The sequence below is a fragment of the Sabethes cyaneus genome, chromosome 2 (genome assembly GCF_943734655.1).
Source record: "Sabethes cyaneus chromosome 2, idSabCyanKW18_F2, whole genome shotgun sequence".
Taxonomy (NCBI): Eukaryota; Metazoa; Arthropoda; class Insecta; order Diptera; family Culicidae; genus Sabethes; species Sabethes cyaneus.
This window is the reverse complement of record NC_071354.1, coordinates 229882117-229903244: the sequence shown is the minus strand read 5'-3', so window position 1 is coordinate 229903244 and position 21128 is coordinate 229882117. Positions and strand designations below refer to the sequence as shown.

At 42.0% G+C, this 21128-nt stretch overlaps 1 protein-coding gene across 1 annotated transcript in view; it reads right to left on the bottom strand.

The window, feature by feature from the left end:
* Positions 1-2904: 2904 nt before the first annotated feature.
* The window catches only part of LOC128736734 (nose resistant to fluoxetine protein 6-like), a 41684-nt gene continuing 23460 nt past the window's right edge, over positions 2905-21128 (bottom strand). Inside the window, exons 2-10 of the mRNA XM_053831220.1 lie at positions 18643-18881; positions 18325-18518; positions 17848-18195; positions 17329-17604; positions 16876-17121; positions 16150-16375; positions 15903-16077; positions 3237-3379; positions 2905-3117 (exon numbers count right to left, since the gene is read on the bottom strand). Coding sequence (XP_053687195.1) covers positions 2905-3117; positions 3237-3379; positions 15903-16077; positions 16150-16375; positions 16876-17121; positions 17329-17604; positions 17848-18195; positions 18325-18518; positions 18643-18881 — 2060 coding nt within the window. The remainder of the gene's footprint in view (positions 3118-3236; positions 3380-15902; positions 16078-16149; positions 16376-16875; positions 17122-17328; positions 17605-17847; positions 18196-18324; positions 18519-18642; positions 18882-21128) is intronic.

Below are 21128 nucleotides of genomic sequence, written 5' to 3'. Positions count from 1 at the left end.
AGTGACAAAAATGACGACCAGACGACGAAAATATCATAAAATAATGAAAAGACGCAAGAACAGTGAATAAAATGGCAAAAAGCCGTCAAAAACCCAACGAAAACAAACATGACCGAAACGTTGAAAGAAGCGATGTAAAATGCATAAAGAGAGGTCAGCAAATGGTGAACAGACGACGAAAATGTAGTGTAAAAATGGCGAACGGACCATGAAAAGACGACATAAATACGACAGAGAAATGACAGCGATAAAGAAAAGGACGGCGAAAAACTTATAAAACGACAACGAAAAAACGATGTAAGAACGACGAAAAGGCAGCGAATAGACGACAAAAAGACGCCGAAGAGACGACAAAAAAGCAATGAGAAGCAAGCAAAATTCCGATACAAATAAAAGACGAAAAAAGAAAAAAAGGCCGAAAACACGCTAAAGAAGTAACAAAACATGTCAACAGAGATAGTGAAAAACGACAAAAAGAAAGAGATGAACCAGCCGTAGGCTAAGAATCAAATCGAAATGACGAAAAGACTAAAAATAGACACAGAAATGGCAATAAATAGACGATTAAACGACAGTAAAACAGCGACAAAAAATGCCAAGACAGAGAAGAACACACACGAAGAAAAATACGGAAAAACTTAGATGAAAGGCAGTGAAAGATCAATAATGAAAGTCGGGGGTAAGGTACCTTAATTAGTTCAAGTCAAATCTCAAATCTTGAAATGACTTTATTGAATAACTAAACCTATAAAACAAATGTGATAAACAGCGAACACACATTTCGAAGGAATAAAACGGAGTCCAGCCGTGTTAAAACAAACGCTAGTATATTAGAAAACGGGCAGTACATGTCGAAATAATTATAAACTTTTCAGCTAAACAAACAAACAACACTAGCAAACCTGCAAATGATGCACAAATCTCGGTTAAATTTGTTTTAAATCTCAGTTTGATTAAACTTCACAATTAAATTAATTTTGCAACGAACGTGTAACCCTTTTTGCCGGTGATAAAACTACGGATTTTTCCTCAGCAATGCCGGGCCACGCTGCCATGCCATCCTGTCTTGTATATAAGGCAACCCAACTGAATTTTTAACGAAATCTATAGAAAGTCATCAACATTATAGGGAAGAACTGAAGTCCTACGCCAAGCCTGCCTTTGTATCCCGAGATGCAGACCCTTCTACTTTTGATGTAGGATTACGTCAAGGCTATTTTGCTGATACTACAAGGCTGTAAACAGCGAGTTTGGGACACGTAAATGCCCAATGATTGATATCTCTTCTTCTCCGCTGGGTTATTTTTTGCGATCGAATAACCCGTACCAGTATTTTTTTTTCGAAATTGGGAATGTCTATTTATATCTTCACCTTATAAAGAAAACATACTTACCATACCACGAACCCGATTGATTCATTTCGCTGATAAACCAAATACTAGACAGACAGCGTGACGCTCGGGCAAAATTGCATAACTATCAAAAAAGAGGTTTGTTATAATATCAACTCTACCACCCCTCAACCCTGTTTCTTATTTGCGACGAACAAATACCCCGGGACAGTTCGCACGTTTCGGTTATGTTGATTCAATCAAGTGCGTTTTCGTGACTTTTTACCTTTCTCACGCAAGCAGGATAGAAATGATCACGAATGTGATGTTACTTACTCAAACTACGAAAAGTTATATGACAATGTTTGAATTTCGTACCAAATTTGACAATGTTATGATCTTCCAAAAACTTACCATAAATGTTAGGTACAAAAATTTACCATAAGGTGGATCGATTGAGATCTTTCCTCTTTCGCTTCTTACCATCGTGAGAGCTTCTGTTTCTGCGCAGCTGACTGGCAAATTAGCAAAAAACCGCCAACCGCCGAGATTCGATAATAGTTGTCAACCGGTGCGGCGCGGCGTTGATTGATGGTTTGCTGATTCTGAGCGGGGCTCCGGGGCACAAAGACCAACGACCGGCAGATAAATTATTCGGATAATTTTTCCACGGGGTGGTGCACTGCACTGCATGACACGACAGAGGTGGTCCGTTTGTTATCCCGTTTTGAAGAGACACCATTTATTTCACTTTCGATCAACAGAAGTGCTTCACAGAGTGTAGAGTTAGTGTGCTATTCAGTAGTGACACCTTTGCCAGTGGTGGCCTTTAGGAACATTTGCACTTAAATCGGTTTAAATGTAGTTAAATACAGTTATTTTCCCCGATTAGATAATGCACGATAAATAATACTTTGTAGTGCCTAGCTATTCGAGTAAATATGTACAGTAATTTTTTTCTTGTCTCTTTCCGAAGCACGGTCTTTGTAATATAGTCTTTTGTTTAATTCTAAGTTAACAAAATACACATTTTCGATTAAAATTTAAGTCATAACACTGTTCAAAATTAATTAGAGGGATACCTCGATAATACTTTTTGTTCCTCACTTATCTTCATCTTCCATATCTATGTTCTTGAATTACTTAGAACATTGTCAAGCCCTGTTTTATAAAAAAAAATATTTGAAAAAGGTCAACGCTTTAATCAGCTAGTCCAAATCGTTAGAATTTTCTGTTTTTTTAACCAAATGTCGTTTACAATTTTTAGAAAGAAGATCGAGGTATCTCTGTTCGTGTGTTTAGTTATCACCACAAAAAAGAAGTTTAATTTGCTATTTGCTTGCTTCACTACTGTCAGTCACCAAATTTTCCATTATGATAGAGAAAATTATGAAATTTCAGCAATTAATTATCACAACGTCTTACATTACTCAAAACCTGAACATCTGCTTGGGAGGTATAAAATTTAATGCATTCCACATGGACAGACGGATTTCCCTTTCATCGAAAAATGCATTTCCTATGTAAAATACCTTTTTGGCGTGGCTGCGCCATGTGCATTAGCGCCCATCATCTAAGCCACTTTCTTTGCATCTTCTGCTGGAACGCAAACGGGGTCATCCGTGGCTACTAGCATCGGTGGTATGGTCGGTGTCACCGTTGCAGTTGGTTTCTTCTTGAGTTTCAAAATTTCGTTCGCGATTGTGCAGTAGGGAATCTCGAACAGCACGGTAAAGCCGATTGCCGCCACGTAGGACAGCAACGTGACACCGAGGGCCATCACAATCTAGCGGGGAGAGAAAAGAAGCAAACAAGCCATGTTACATTTACTTACATACTTACTCGTGGATTGTGGATTTCTTTCGAACCGATGATTAGCGTACGGGTGTCAAAGTAAAAACTTACCGCCAGAATGGGATCCGCATTCACGCTACCATCGGAGAATCCGAACACGGCGGTGATAATCAGCGGATTGATTAGATAAATTCCGTACGTTAGCTTGTTGATGTGAATGAAAAATTTCGACGACAGAAACCGGATGACTGCATCTGTGAAGTTTCGGGGAGAAATGCTGGTGTTAGATTCGTTGGTCATTGACATGGGATTTTGCTTAGCCTCGAGTACTTTGATGAACATTTGATTTGCTACAGTTTCTCATCAAACTCAAATTAACTACCTCCGGCAGCGTTATTCTGACAGTGTTCCTGTAGGGTAATGGATGCGTTGACGCAGCCTCTGGGTTGCGTTGGCGCACGTTATCAAATTTGCAGGTCTCAATAAACATTGTAGTAGACTTCAATTTGTTTTGAACGTTGTAAATTTTCAAATGTTTTTTTTTATTCATTCATAGAATAAAATAGAATTTGGTTATTAAGGAAACATACCTAGTAGGAAATTCGCGACGGTGTTAAACAAGTGATGGGGAAATTGAATCGGGACTCGAGCAGTCTGTCACAATCCAGGATAAAGGAGGAGTGTTAAGATTTGTCGCTCGGCGTGCAGCTCCGGATGGCTCCATGGCAAATTTGTGGTGGATCCATCCGGAACCGTCGAGTCTCTCACGGCAAATCTTGCAAAATTCGGAAGAGGACCCCTCCTGAATGCTTCGGGGGGGGGGGGGGTCTAATAAAGTTTCCCAAGATCGAACGGATGGTACCAGAGCACCCTGTGCAGTAAATTGTTTCCTCTATTCCAATCTGGTAAAGGACATTTGATTTTCTTCCCAGCAGAGTACAACCATCGCGATGGAAAACCTTACTAAAATGATTGATGGGGCAACCAACGACCCTTAAGAGTTGGTAACAAACACCGGAGGAGGTGTGGAGGTTGCGCACGAAGGTAGACCGGAACTGCGCAGTCCGATCGGCACGGCCGATACTGGTGGAGTGATAGACACAGGGATGGAAGAGGACTTTAACCTCGATAGCATGTCGCTGGTAGGAGGACTCTCGGCCTCATCGCTGATCCTAAACTCACCAACAGGGAATGCGGAGAGTGACGCGAATAACCTTCCCGATCCAGCGACGCTGCCTGAAGTCAAAGGGCAACCTGAGACTTCCGGAGATGCGATCAAGCGTCTCTCCAATGCGCAATGGCGACGGCAGAAGTGGTATCGTAACAAGGGCTACTCAAAAGAGGAACCGGAGGAACTCGTCCTTCTGCCGGCCGGCCAACCTGCCTAGCGGGACCTGGTCGTTACCAAAAGGCAACGATCTGCTGACACGGCGTCCCCGAATATCAGCAGCCGAGCCTGCGCGGATCCTTTGGTACCAAAACCACCCTCGGGGTGCACATACAGGGAAATAGTGGATGCTTTCAGCGTAGCCACCAGGAGCTACCAGTACAAGAACGACTACTTGACACTGGCTTGCTCTGACCAGAACACGGTCAAATGGCTGGAGCAAACGGCATCTACTCTCGTCCTGTGGGAAGGACCTGCCGAAAGCACATACCTTCACAGGGTACTTCCAGGACAGTGTCGGCACCACGGACGAGAGAATTCCTCCAAAATCAGAACGACGGCTTTTTAACACAAGCGTGATCAACACAGGCGCAACAGTCTTTGCTGCAAAGTCGAGGACGGTACGAGCGGAACTCTCTTCTGGAACCGCCCCGCCACCACCAAGACAATGCAATCCCACAACGTTGAGGTTGGAAAGTGCGGAACTTCCCTCCAGAAGTGCACCACCGCCACCTAAACAATGCACTCCTGCGAAGACTAGACGGGCGCAGCGAATACCTCACGAGAGGCGGAAGCAGCAACCACCAGTCGATAGCAGACCTCAGAGGCTCAATCCGCCGTTAAGTGCGGGTCGGACATCTGTGGCCTGTCGCTTGCGGCAACCGAAGCCTGCCGGTGTGGGCGACTCGGCCACTCAACTCAGCGAAAACGCTGCTGGTATCCGTACGCCAAGGCTCGATCCATCATTGGATCAATCTGAAAACGGTAATCCTGCCACAAAATGCCTCACTTAATTCCTGTCACAATAATATACAAATTCCAGTTGAGCTGGATATCGCCGCTAGTGACCTGCAATGTAGGATCACAGACGCGTATAACACAAACTGTCCCGTAAAGACGCGAGCAGTTTGCCGCGATGTGCCCTGGTGGAATGAGACGCTCAGCAATCTCCGTCGGAAGGCAAGGCGTCTGTTCAACAGGGCCAAAATCACGTCTAACTGGGAAGACTACAGAGCTTCCCTCACCAAATACAACGCTGAGCTAGGCAAAGCCAAAAGGAAATCACGAGTTAAATTTTGCGAAAGCATACAAACTCTGCCAGAGGCCAATGAAATCTCCAGGTCCGGATGGTATTCTACCCATTTTCTTACAAAAAACGGACGGTGTTATAATGTCCGAGCTCACCAACCTCTTTCGAGCCAGTTTCACTTTGGGGTATATCCCAAAGGGGTTCATACCTAAGGCTGGCGAAAAAGACAAGACCATGCCTAAGGCTCTCAGACCGATAAGTCAGACTTCAAAGCTTCTTAAGCTAATGGAGAAAATCGCGGATAACCATATCCGCAATGAGTTTTTAAAAAACTCTCCGTTACATGTAAATCAACATGCATACTAACACGGTAAATCTACGGAAACCGCACTGCACTGCTGACGTTAATTGAGAAATCGCTCAAATATCAAGAGACAGCACTTTGTGCTTTTCTTGATATTGAAGGCGCTTTCGATTACACCTCCTTCGCGTCAATTAATACGGCTCTCTGTCAAAAGAGAATCAACCACACTACAATGAGCTGTATTCAAGCAATTCTCTCCCCCCTGCTCTGGTCACTGGTGGCCGACGCACTCCTTCACAAGCTAACACAGCTTGGTTATGAGACCTTTGCTTACGCCGACGACGTTGTACTTATCGTCAGAAGAAAGTTTGACGCAGTATTGTCAGGTCGCTTGCAAGGAGCTCTAAACACCACCATGTTATGGTGCTCACAAGAGGGGCCTAATGTTAACCCCACCAAAACAGTCGTTATACCATTCACTAGGCGAAGGAAACATACCATTACTGAATGATGTCAGACTGGGCTTCAGTAATGAAGTCAAACACCTCGGAATAATTCTCGATAAAAAACTGAACTGGGCTGCCCACCTAGATTATGCTGTTAAGAAAGCAACTTCGGCTATCTGGGCATGCAACTCATATGCAACATATGCAACATATGTTTGGCAAAACCTGGGGATTGAAACCTCAACTAGCCTTTTGGTCATATACTACTAGTACAACACAGCATTGAGGGAACTCTCCCGCCCAAACAAAGTTTTATTACTTTGGGTGCCCGGTCACTGCGGAATCGAGGGCAATGAATCAGCTCAGCAATTTATTGGTCCTGAACCGTTTCTGGGCACCTCCACAGCCGCCGTAAAGGCGAATTGATGACATGGGAAAAGCTGGAAATAGTATCCCGTTAGAATTAAACACAGGGTTGTAGACAAGCTAAACAGTTTAGCTACCCAAACCCTGCAGTAGCTTAAAAACTACTCCATTCAACTCGTAGTGAACTACGCACGATCACGGAACTCCTAACAGGACACAGGGAATATCGGCAAGGTATCATCTGACACCTGCCGCTTTTGTAACTCTGAACCTGAAAGTTCAGCGCATCTGCTCTGCAATTGCAAAGCTCTTGCATCATCAAGGCAGAACTTCTTAGGAAGTTTACTTCTTACTCCATATCAGGTATGGAGCCTAAATCCCAAAACGGTCATTGGCTTTATAAACCATGTAGTACCGAATTGGAGCACAGGATTACAACTATTCCGCTTAACTCCATCAATGCTCGTCTGGCATACAAAAAAGTGATATTGTTACGGTTCGTGTTTCACTACCTTCTAATCCGAAACGGCCACCTCGGACTCACGCGACCGTGAAACCTTACTTGACAGAAATACAACCGAAGTATGCAAAGAATTCCGTCGCTAGCTGTTAAGTGCAGTTCTTCACTCGAATGTGAATTTACCACGTTTTCCTACAATATAGAATCACAGGGGCATTAGGGGCATAATGAGCACCGTAACTTGTTGGCTGATTTAACCCTCTCTGTCCCATGGCAGCACAGGTGATCCATGACTTGCGACACCAAAATCAGCCGATAAAATTTTAAAGGTTTTTAAATATGGTTGTTTCTATCTTAGAACGTAGTAGAAACATTGTGGTATAAGCTACATAGTTTCGCTTTACGAATTGCTTATTAGTAACTGTTTTAGATGACGAAAAGTTGTAAACCACCCAAATACCCCTGGGACAGAGAGGGTTAAGCACCCAAAATGACAGAATTTTTAAAGTGTCGTCATTGCAAAACATACATTCACTATCGATAATTAAAGGCATACTGTTAACAAATTGAAAAATTATTGATATGATGACGAAAATTGCAATTTAAGCTTATGCTTCAAAAACTAAAAATCGGTCAGTGTGTGGGGCACAATGATCACCCTTATTAAGACATGCTTGAAGGGTGTATATAAGAACAACAACCGCACATACATACACACACTCACACACATACATATACACATACATAAACATATACATACACCTATATACACACCCATACATACACAAACATAAAACGTGTCAAAGTGCCGATAAAACTATTGACCGCAAACCGCTTAAGGTGAAATTAGTCGTCATCGATTCTGCCAATTTCAAAAGCAGTTTTTTTGTTTGAAACAAAAATTCTGTTCACGAAAATATATTTGAGGTGTTCAGATTCGCAAGAAGAATGCAGTATTTACAATTTTACGAACAAAACTCCACTTTTGGGCTCAAAAACTGCTTCCAAAATTGGGCTTTGCGACGAAAAGTTGATGACTGCTAATTTCCCGTTAAAGGCAATTAATCCGCGGAGGTTGCCTCTGGAGCACACAAGGAAAGTTTCGGATGACGCTTAAGGTTCAAACACGGGTCATCATAAAAGTTTGTTGCTATTATTTTTTCTTTCAGAAGAATCAGTACTCTTTTGTAGTATTTGTGAAAGCTGGTAATAGTATATGTGATGTTTGCACCACCAAATTTTTGGTTTGAAAATGACGCGCGACCAAGAACACTCGCTACACTCAAAAAAATCGTCACGTCCAGCTTACTTGAAAACATAGGTAATTCTCATTCACCGCACTTTGCATGTAACATTCACGTGAATTCAACCGCTTAGTTGGTTTCGAGGTACAATCATGCGAAGGCTGAGTGTAAACTCTCCGCCTGCAAATGACGGATCTCGGTAGAAGCATGTTCGATGGACCTGAAAATACTGAGCACCTGAGCAGAGGGTCCAAAGCCCCCAAAGGAGGATGGTTTTAATAGTTGTTATCCATGGCTAAAAGTAAAAACATGAATGGATAAACCCCTAATCCAAGGTGTCATGCGACCCATGCCGAGGGATGAATGGTGGGGAGGGGTTCTATAAATACTCAGCCTCAAACGGAGCCAGTGGAGTACCAGAGCGCCCTCCACAGTAATTAGCCCTTACCGCATCATGAGGGGCTCTGTTGTGGCGGACTTTTCTTTCCCCTCAACTGGTGCGATTCTCATGGAAAACAAAATCAAAAATACAACAAGTGTAGATACGGTGGAAAACCAGTTCGCGAGAGGAGGCATCCAGCGTTCTACACCAAGGGTGGAGAAGGATGCAACTAGGAGCGCTAGCGTGGGTGGCAAAGGCAACGGTACGCCTACCACGCTGGACACAGCGATGAACGAACCATCGCTAATCAGGGCGATGGAGAAGAATAGAGACGCTGTACCTAAAGTGGTAGCAGCGTCACAGCAGCTCGATATAATAATCGAGTTCACGTCAGGTCGCGGCAATTTCTCCAAGGACCTGAAGCAGAGCTTGCTCATGCTTCGGAGAACCTTGAATGCAGCGACCAAAACGCACAACGACCTCGTGGCACGTGCAGGAGAGGCAAAGGTGGCCGTGAAGGCGTCGAAGGCAGAGCAGACGGACGCCTGCCCGTTGACGAAGTGTCGCAGCGCGGCCCAGGAGGCCACGGAAAGCGCTACCAGCAGCGGTAACGCGTCCGCAAAGCGTCTAAGACAGTCCCCGGGGGATAGCACTCCTGGTGAACCGAAAAAACGCCTGATCGGTAAAAGCCCGCAGGCTAGCGGGTTAGCAGAGCTAACCGATGAACCAGCGGGAAGCTCCAAGATGGGTGGCCCGTGGACCGCGGTTAAGGCCAAGAGGAAAGGCGGAGGAGGCTCCAGTAAAAAACCAGCTCCACCTAAACCGGCAAGGAAGCGAGCGAAGAAGGGCGACGCTTTTATTCTGAAAACCGACGGGTCGAAATACTCGGAGGTTCTGAAGGCCATGAGAGGAGACGCCCTACTCAACGATCTGGGCGCGGACTTGCGGAGCATCCGCCGCTCACGCACGGGCGATATGATCCTCGAGTTAAAGAAGGACGCCACCATGAAGAGTGCCACATACAAGTCCATGGCGGAAGGAGCGCTCTGGGACGGAGTGCAGGTACGTGCTCTCACATCAGAAGTGACTCTCCAGCGAACCTGGACGAGATCACCGAAGTGCGCGAGATCACCGAACAAGCTCTCAAAGAGTAAAGTGGAGTGGTGGTGGCAACCGTGGCGGTTCGCCTACGCAAGGGGACCCAGGAGCCACCATACGACTTCCGCTGACTGACAGAAACGAAGCCCTGAAAGCTGCTAGGCTAAAAGTGGGGTGGTCGGTATGCCCACTTAACGTGCTCAAGCAGTCGGAAGCTTGAACGACAAGCAGGTTCCCGATTCAGGAGGTTGTGTCAACTGCAGACGAGGGATTTGCGGTTGCCAAAGTAAGTGGAGTTTTCTACTGCAGTTGTTATGCTCCGCCGAGTTGGTCTATCGAGCAGTTTACGCGGATGGTAGACCGAGTATCAGTTGTGCTGATTGGTCTAAGGCCGGTGGTTGTGGCGGGCGACTTTAACGCTTGGGCGGTAGAGTGGGGAAGTCGTCGCACGAACCATAGGGTCGGATTATGCTTGAGGCTCTGGCAAAGCTTAACGTAGATCTGGCCAACGTCGGCACCACAGATACCTTCTGAAGGAACTGTGCGGAGTCTATCATCGACGTGACATTCGGCAGTCCTGGTCTGATAGGAGACTGGAGGGTAGACAATGGCTACACTCACAGTGACCATCAGGCGGTCCGCTATGGTGTCGGTCAGATCACGAGGCGGCAGGCGGCGATTAGAGCCGACACTTCAACCACCTGTGGATGGAAGACATCATACTTCGATCCCGAAGTATTTGTGGAAGCGATCCCAAGAGAGAGCGGTGATCGCGGTATGCCCGATCCGAACGCTGATCATTTGGTTGAGGTACTGTCGCGATCGTGTGACGCTACCATGCCTAGGAAAAGCCGACCTAGGTATGGGAGGTCACCGGCTTACTGGTGGACAGCGGAAATTGCGGAACTCCACGGAGCGTGCTTTCGTGCGAGGAGAATTATGCAAAGAGCTCATTCGGACGAAGGTAGGGCTGAATTTACAGAAATTAAAGATTGTTTTTATTACCAATCGTTCCACCACGTTGAATGGATTTTACCAGTTTAATCCCCTTTTATCAACAGCACATCTTTTCACTATATGTATTTCTAATGCAACACAAACTTGGGCACAAAATTAAATTGAGGGGGTGAGAAGGAAAGGGGTGTAAGTGACAAAATTGAAAAAATCGTGATAATGGTAGAAAACGATACTTTGAGCATGGTTCTACGCATGCTAGAAAATTCACGTCAAAATTTTACCGTTTAATGACTTTTTTTAGAATCATGAAAAAACAGCAAAATAAAAGTTGGTTTTCACTTGGAAGGAAAGGGGTGTAAGTGCACTATATGAGCAATGCCAGCTTAACAAACAAAACGGTTTGACTTGAATATTTTTTATTGGGATGAAATTTTACTGATATGTTGGCCGCTACGCAAGGATTCATTTTCCATGAAACATAATTATTTTCGTCAGGAGTAACTTTTCAAAAAGGCGTATTTATAAATAAGATTTTTTAAAAAATATATCTTGAAAACTAGGGGATTGTCCCCTGTTGTGAAACGGCCCCGGTTGTGAAACACCCGTAGTTTTTAACGTTTTTATTATCCTTGTGCTATCAAATTTCCCAACGTCTAGACTCATAGTAATATAACTTTTGAGCAAACAACGGTCAAACATCAATATTTACAATGCTTTGTAGAAGACGTGTTTGAAAAAACACCCAAAAAAGTTTTTTCGCATGTTTTGCAATTGATTATTTTGTGTACCAAATGGAAGAAAAAAGGTCAGGTGAAAGCATATAAGTTATAGTTTTGGACCGCTATTTCATCACACAGACAAATTTTAGGTGAAATAATTGATTCAAAAATTATTATATAATTTTTTTGCAATATGGCCTCCGCCCCGGTTATGAAACAGTCAAGTTCCCCGGTTGTGAAACATCTAGAAAATCAATTATTTTATGCTTCATATGAACATACATATCTTTAGTTGGGGCATTATAAGTCTTTATGGCAGCAGGGTTCATTTAAGTTTAGCAAAAACTCAATTCCTTGTAACACATTCCTTGTAATGTATCAGGCCAGCGCATTTCACATGTTTTTTACATGCATTTATTGCGATTCAGAATTAGACAATTGAACGAAGAAATTGATCAATGATTTTGTATTTTTAGTATTTTACATAAATAAATGATTTTAAATAAATGATTCCTTCGTTATTTCTATATTTTCTTTTCTTTTCTAACGATTTCCCGAGGTGTTTCACAACCGGGGACACTTCTTTTTTAGCCACAAAAAACAATCTTTTGAAATTTTGCTATAACTTTTGTGTTTTAAACAAAAAACATATACTTTCTTTGGCAAAAAGATAGGTAAACGTTTAAACTTTCCAATGCTTTAAAAAATTTAAAATTGGATGATCCGATCAAAAGCAAAGGTCAAAAAACAAAACTTGTTTCATAACCGGGGACATTCCCCTAATTATTTGTTAAAAATGACGTCAACGAAAACGTTGAAGGAAATTAAGTGTATTTTCGAAAAAAATACGCTGAAAGCAAAAACTTTGCAAAATCAATATAAAAAGCATAAAACGTGAATTATCTCAAAATATGTCCCCTCAGATTCGTCTCATCTTTATTAATGATTTAGAAACATGTTCTAAAATCTGGCTAATGAGCATTCTTTCGAATTTTTTGTTTTATTCTGACTAAGCAGGCTACCACTGAGGCCGAGAATAATTGAACAAATTACGTGATATAAACTTATTTCTTAGGTTCAGCTGTTCTGAAGTTAGGCCATTACAAATATTTTATGAAGATTTTGGTTTTAAGATGTCAGGCCACTGAAGGGGTTGGGAGGGGGGAGCGAGAAACAAACAATGAGATTTTTTAATCAGGCAAATCAGGGTTACATACAATTAGAATTCTAGGAAAATCGATGTCTAACGATGGTTCCATTTCCGAAAAAAGCGATTTCTTAGATTACTAAGATCATGAGCTATGAGTAGCGTAAGATACATCCCACACAAGTACATTACATGTACGCTGTTGCCACACAGTGAGACACTTCTGTACTATTTTCCCTATTGTCAGCAAGGGTGCTAGGGTGTTTTTCTAATTCCCGTCGTAATAAGTAAACCCATTCTAATTTTCATCATTTGTTGGATAGATTTAATTAATACTCCAAAAGTTCTTGTGCTGATTTGATTAAAAAACACTTAACTTCCGATCCGTGAACTTTGAAATCACTGAAAAGCGATTATTAAAGCATATTATTGAAATTACGCAACTGACTATTGCTAAAATTCGTCGTACCGTTTTAAAATCCGTCCATCAAAATTTTTCATCGTCCAAACTAAAAATCACAACAATGTTTACGAAGCTAACGCGCAAGTATTTGTGTAGGACGGCATGACAAATGTTATTCTACAAAATTTTTGCAGGTCAGGCAAGTTTTCCTGGCTGTAGAATAACGACAATGCCTTGCGTGAGTTACTTTCATTTATGAATGACGGAAATTAAAACGATTAGTCGACATTGTCTTTGGCTGGTAGGACTTCTTTAATGGTAATAAGCATTTAAATAGAACTCAGCTCACTTTGATTGATCGCGTATGATAGACAACTAATTAAAATATTATGGAATAACTAGTTTTGCGTTGTGTGTCATAAAAATGCTGATATTTTTAATAATTTGTGTTGGATAGGACGGGAATAGGCAATTAAGACGATGTAGCAACATACCCTATTACCAAAACCGTTTTCCCGAAGAAAATAATATTTTTAGTTACTCATATCATGATATATAACGTATACGCAAATACGCTAGCCCCGCCGATGACAAAATTCTGAACTATTTTTCATACCATCTTGAAGGTGACAATCACTTGTACAACTTCTCGGAGATCACTACTTTCAAGGTCATCAGAAGCGTGAGTTGCAGCCTATATAGTAATATTACATATACAGTAGCGCCACGTAGTGAAGCAATTCTGCACTATTTTCTATACCATCTGCAAGCCTGCTATTACTCAAACAACTTTCCCTAAGAAAGTATTACCTTAGGTCACATGGATTATAAGCTATAGCAAATAAAACGAGTTCGCATATACACTAGCGCTGCACGTTGAGAATATTCTGAACTATTTTCAATGTCATTTCCGGGATGACAATCATTTGGACAACCTTCCCGAAGACTTCAGCTTTCTAAATAGTCAGTAGCGTAAGATACAGCCTGCACGAGAATATTACATCTGCAATAGCGCCACGTAGCGAGAAAATCATAAACTACTGCTGCCTGCCCGCTAACTTACTTTTCAATGAAGTTTATTGTAATATGATTCCAAGATTTGCACTTGCACCATTTTTACTCCAAGTAGTAATTCCGCTTAATCGCTTGGAATGAAAGGAGTACAAGTGCATAACTGAGAAGAAAAAGGGTGTAAGTGCAAATAACATTTTCAAAACTATCTTATAAGTCCCGAAAATCAAAGTGGTTTTCCAAGATTTCAATAGAATTTAATAAAGTAAATCCAACACAACCATAGTGCGTCATTAGTTTTCTATTATATAATCTGACGAATTTTCTAGACGACTTAAACTTTGGATCTGATTTTCTCGAAGTTTACTTTTTGTCACTTACACCCCTTTCCTTCTGACTCACTCAATTATAACTGAACACTACAGCAGTAACGCACTTTTTCAACACAGATATCAAATTCGCTTAGGTTTAAACGTCTCACCGTAAAGAATTTGCAATCTGTTGATACAATGGACTTTAGTCATTTTTTCTGGCACACTTCCCTAACACAGACATCAAATTATACTAGGTTCAATTGCGTTCGAAAGAAATTTGCCGGCACGAGGGGACTTTGTCACTATTTCTGGCATATTTCCCAAACAAGGGCATCAAAATGGTCTAGGTTTAATCGCGGTGTTAAAAAATCTTGTTGAGACGAAAAAGCTTTGTCACTTGTTTTGGCTCACTTCCCAAGCACAGATATCAAATTGGTATAGGTTTTGATCATCGTAAAGAATCTTCCAACCAATCACAAAGCGAGAATTCTGGTAAAACATAGGTTCATTATTTTCAATTATTCAATAGTACGTACTTTGGAATCAATAGGTTTCATTACTGGTGTGGATGCGTAGAAGATTTTCCGATCGATTGGCGTTAAAATATTTAAAATCGATCTGGAAAGCGCTAAGCTATTAGCGCTCAAAATCTTTAATTTTTCGTGACGCTCGCACTTTTCGATTTTTTTGGAATGACACCCTATCCCAAACCTTGCGGTAAGACGTTTGCTTGGTTTGTTTCGTTATGTTGTTAGAGTTTTTAAACCAGTCAGGTTCATTTGCCTCTAATGCAGCTTTAATATAAGTGCAAAACTATTGAACACGCTTTCTACATTTATTAGTGTACAAGTGCAGCTAAGAAATGCATCTCGGGTTCGGTTGTTTTTATATTGTTCTGCCCCATTGTAAAACAGAAATTGTCAACCCATTCTTCTTGTTCATTTTTAGTTTTGGCATTTTTGTCAGACCTATTACTGCATCCATAAAGAATGTTGTTAATCATTGTTTGAGGCTTCAAGCGTGCTTTAAATTCGTCTGGTAATACGCTGCTTGTTCCAGTGTCGCTAATCGAGTCGAAGTTTACCGCAGAATTCTTGAAGCAATTGCCAGATTTGTCTGATAAAAACCTATAGTGTTTTTTCGAAAATTAACTACTCTTTGAAGTCTGTTCAGCTTTTTGTGTCGTTTTTGTCAAAGAACATGATGAAATCTTTCTCTTTAAGCAGTATATGATCTTAACATATTTAATGGAAGACCATTTAGGGTCATTAGCTCAACAAGCGAAGATTTCAACATTTGTTGATTTATTCGCATATTAATTTTAGATATTTTTTGGGTGGTCTAGCACTTGCTAATGGCCAAAAAACAGATTTTGAACAATCTGTCATAGAACAGAAACCAGTAAAGTTGAACAAAGTGAAGTAAAAAATTCTTTGTTAGGGGCATTTTTTAAAATTGTTGAAAGAAACGGAAAAATTGTAACACTACAATGGACTCAAAAATACTCACTAGAATAACCTGTTGCCTGGGCCACTATTATCCAACAACTGGCCAAAGCCACCAGGATGCGCACAATCACCATCACGGTGGAAGCCAGCGCAAACGGGAAATCTCGCTTGATGGTACAGTGCATACTGCATATCATCGCAACACAAGCCAGGACCCAGTACTTGCGGTACTGTTGCTGTGAAAACAAAACAAAAATACAATAAAAATTAATTGAAGTAATTATAAGACAATAGTTTTGGGAACTTACCTCGGTGAAGACGAGCTTTCCGCGGGTTGCCGCCAGCAGCCACCCAAAGTAGACGCCCACCACGTACGGGGACATTCGGGCCCAGGGCGCAATGTAGAGGGCACTGCCCGTGTTGTACAGCACGTCGTAGGACGGCACGAAGTGATACATCAGCGTGATGGCCATGTTGAACACGAACGTCGCCACAGCCGAAAGCACGTAGATCGACTTGCCCAGCTCGGCATTTCTACTCGGATGATATTTGCATGTGAGCATTCATGGGCCATGTTGGATGTTGGGTCGAATCACCAGCCGGCACGCGGCAGCGTCGGTCGAAACGAAAGCGAAAACGAGCGAAACGAACGAAACATTAAACCGGTAAGTGGCGTAAGGCAATCAAAACAAACCAGAGCGCCGCGCGTGGAGAGAGAAAGAGAGAAAGAAGGAATAGAGGAAAATCAGAAAAGCAATGTCATGATTACGACCTTTGCACAGAAACCAACAACCGGCTGATGTTGTTGGAGCAGCCTGCCGTTGGGGGCAGCGATGGGCGGCGGATGGGTGGAATTAATGCTACCATCGCATCGGAATGAATGAGTAGAGCATGATGTAGGTAACGAGAGTACAATGATGTGATGCGGTGTGATTGATGATATGCGAAGAAGGAAGAGTGGAGTGGAAAGAAATAATGTTTCAAAAAGTTGTTGGTAGAGTTAAGACCCCCCGAAGGGGGGACAGCGGACACACCTGGCGTAGACGAACAGGAGCGCAACGGAGATGATGTAATACTGCATCTCGCAGGCCAATGACCAGGTCCAGTTCAGGCAGAGCTCGTCGATGTCGAATAGGTTTTGAATGTAGAGCACGTTGCGCCACCAGTAGCGTTGGCAGCGCAGATCACTTCGCTCGTGAACCCAGAATTTCGAGGTGTCCACCAGGTAACTCGTCATCAGTTCGCCGATCGCCGTGATCATTAGGTACAGCGGCGAGAGTCTGAAATTCATCAAATGGCAGTCAGTCATTAGAGTGGTTGCCCCGGGGTAAAAAAAAGGGTCCGTTAATAGTGACAAGCTTTGCCAGCTACTGCCACTCGAAGGTCATTGGCATGACCGTGACTGGTAGGTTGATCCAATGCCAACCACTAATGCGCGTTCGTTGGTAGAAAAAAAAGATTACATAATTTAGGGGCTCAATAAATACCTCAGATAGCGCTGAATCACCATTTTCCCATACAGCTTGGCATTTTGCCACAGACCGTTGGACTTGATCTCATCGCATCGATCGCAATTCCGGATGAAATTGTACGTGACCAGGAAACCGCTGATGGCGAAGAACGCATCGACCAGCAAGGGAGCATTACTGACCAGCTGATAGCGGATCTGTTCGGCGTAATGGAACATTACCGCCGGATTGTGAATGGTGAAGAACGTGTACCACTGAATGTGGAAGCACAAAATCAAAAAACAGGAAATAGACCTAAGCGGGAGGGGGAAGAAACAAATTTCATCGTTCAGTTATTACAGGTTATTACATAAATTGCGAGTGTTTTTCTGTGCCGGGGGCGACTGCAACTGCGTAGATTATTTTCCGTCGTAGAAACAACGCTCTCATAAAACAGTATCTACGCGGTTTGCGGACAGCCCCACACAATGCGGTTCACCATTTGCTGGAATTTGTTTTTGTTGACCACATTGCTGTTACAGAAACAAAAATATTTACTTGATTCCGCAGATGACCGGCAGTGAGCGGGGTCCAATGTCGGTACGGAACACCGCGGCAAGGTTTCGGCGCACGTTAAAGCTCTGGATGACCTTGCCTGCGAACGAGGACGAGGGCACTTTCGCTGATGCAGCAGCAGCGGCAGCACCTGCCGATGCGGTTGGAGTTTCCTTCATTTGCTCGTCGTCGTTCGGGACACCAGCTGATGAGTCGAGATTTCCTCCATTAGGGACCGCGCTGTAAGTTAATTTGTTTTGCTCAACCATTGGGGACTGATTTGCCACATTCTCTTTTTGCTCGCGAGTTTGCGCTAAAAACACCATCAAAGCCGTTACGGCCAAAGAAATGCTAAAGATGGAATAAATTAGGGAAAAGAAATGTGAATTATTATGACATTTAAACAAATGGGCTGACGATGGTCAATGCTTATTTTATAAGTCATCATGGCTCCACAGGCATTGACCTCGTAGAACTTACCCGATCACTAGGACGCTAGGTTTCGACCAGAAGTTTTCCGTTAACTGCAGGTCTTTGACCTGCAGAACATCCGGCTTGAACTCGTAGATGTCCTGACAATTAATGACCCGTTCATCGAAGTACCGTGCAGTCAAATTGAACAGCTCCCCGTTGGAGCAAGACCGCGGAACACACAAACCGATGTGCAGAATATTCTAAATAGGCAAAACAAAGCTCAACAGTGGCAGTTTAGACACAAGCGAGAGACGCCGGTCATAGGAACACAACCACACAGTAAATAGTATCAAGACAATCAAATTGAACAACGAGCAAACTTACCTCACTTAGGAATTTCATCTCCAGCTGCCAGGCCGACTGGTGCCTGGCGTGTACCATTCGATAGTCGACGTCGAAGGGAGCCAACGCCGTCACCAAATTAGGCTTCATGTTGCGCCGATACCGATCGGACAGAGTGATCGATAGGGGAGTGCGGGCCGATTCGCAACCCTTCTCCGAGCCGATCCAGTGGTTGTGACCCGACATGAAGCCCGGCTCCTGAGTTCCGGATGAGTCCAGCACTGCAAAAGGGGAAAAAGTGGGTTAGTTACTTGTAGACTTTTATGCCGATAAATTCAATGACATTTATATTTCATGGCTTGTTCATGGATAGAAATGGGTCAAACAGGGGAGAAATGTGTGCAGTGAGACACTTTTTTCCAAAAATTTTTAAATATGCGGTTTGCTGTTGAAAATCACCTGAAAATGATTGCAGTAAAATTTACTTTGACTCCCACACGCTATGTCCGATGGCACCTATTATTTAACTTTCGTGCACCTCAGATTTCTCTTCACAGGATGTTAGTATTAGTCCAAACGATTCATTTAGAAAACGTCTTGAAATATTCTGTCTTGGGTTTTGAGAAAAATTCAATTTTTAAGTTTATATAGGGGTCATTCCCTTTCAAGTGACCACTACCGAATTCAATCAAATTTGGTATAATTGCTCATTCCGACCCCTCACTCAATTTTTCAAAGTTTTATACAGATTGATCCATCCCCTTTGCAGTGCCGCTTCTCTATTTTTCTCAGATTTTCGAAAAAACTCATTTTCCACTGCATGTCACTGCAAGGGGTATTGATCAATCCGTACAAAACTTTGAAAAATTGAGTTTGGGGTTGGAATGAGCAATTATACCAAATTTGGTTGAAATCGGAGGTGGTCAATTACAACGGGTAAGTTCACTTAACCCTCTAACGGGTAAGGCCGTCAGTAGACGGCCTTTGCTTCTGGTGCTCCAGAGTTGCACACAAAATTTGTTTCGAATTGACAATATGCAAAATGTGTTCAGAATAGATTTCTTGACATTTTTATATTAATATCACAACATTCTGACTATGCATTCAAAAGTTATCATCTTTCAAAAATAAAAATTCCGAAAAATTTCGAAAATAATTAATGCGCGAATATTCCCTTTTTTACTTTTGGAGAAAAAGGATATCTACAACAAAATGATTGACCTAAAATTAAAATTAAATTTTTTCTATGAGTGAATTTAATGCTTTATTTCAATTTTGTAATGTATTTCAATTAAAAAAATATTTGGGTAGAGCGTTAGACATGAAAAACGAAAAAGAGAAATTGGACTTTTTGTAACCTAGCGCTCCTCCAGATAATTATTTTTGCATGAAAATCAGAACTTAAGGTTTTTTTTGAGTATACTTTCATGATAAAATAGTCATTACCTTGATTGCATCGTTTTTACGATGTTGCCCGTTAGAGGGTTAAGGCGGAATGACCCCTAAAAAACTTACAAATTGAATTTTTCAAAAAACCCAAGATAGAATATTTTAAGACCTTTTCTAAATTAATCGTTTGGACTAAAACTAATATCCTGTGAAGAGAAAGCTGAGGTGCATGACAGTTAAATAATAAGTGCTTTGGGACATAGCGTGCCCCATAAAAACGACTTTTGTTGAAAAATATATTGAAAAATTAACAATTTTTTCTACATCATATGATATAAGTTCACAAATTTCACTTTCCACGAAACTAGCATCGAACTTTTTCCCGTTGTCTCACTGTAGACTACTCTCTCCTAAATTAGTTTTCGAAACAAATTTTTATACGATTTTGATTTTTTGATTTGACTTTTTAAGTACCGTCACTATATTTCGTAGTATGATATTTATCATCATTCTCTGATAAATTTCCGCATATGAACAGGATTTCAAGATGCAAAATCCAGATTGGTTTTTTATGCAAAATTGTCAGTTGCCAGCGTTCTGTGATCGTTAGTCACGCGCAAGGTTGTTAAATGCACTGGTTGGTGACACAAATTTGAAGACATTTGCGGTTCCTACGACTGGTTTTGCGGTATGTTTCTAGTCACACGTACCGAAAAGAAATGTGACATCGTTTGTTCTTCGTGTTGCACCCCCTTTGATGCGGTAGAGAACTTATCTCCACTTGTATGAAACTGTTTTGATGTTCTCTTCTGCTATTGCTATATTCTCTCCCAAACAACGCGGTTTTAAATAAGAACATTTTCAATAAGGACGGCTTTGAGTAATAATTACACTTTATTTTCTATCTATATTCCAGCTAAAACTGTAAGCAAAAAGTGATGAATACCGATATATGACATTTTGTGTGACTGATCATCGCACATAAGAGAATATTTGCTTACTATCATGTATTGTACCTTGCAGAAATTTTACGAGTCCCACGCAAATACGTTTTTTAATGATAATTATCCTGTACTTACTAAATACACTGAAACTATGCTTGTCAAGCAAGGAGGGGTGCAGTGGGGAGGCAATAACGA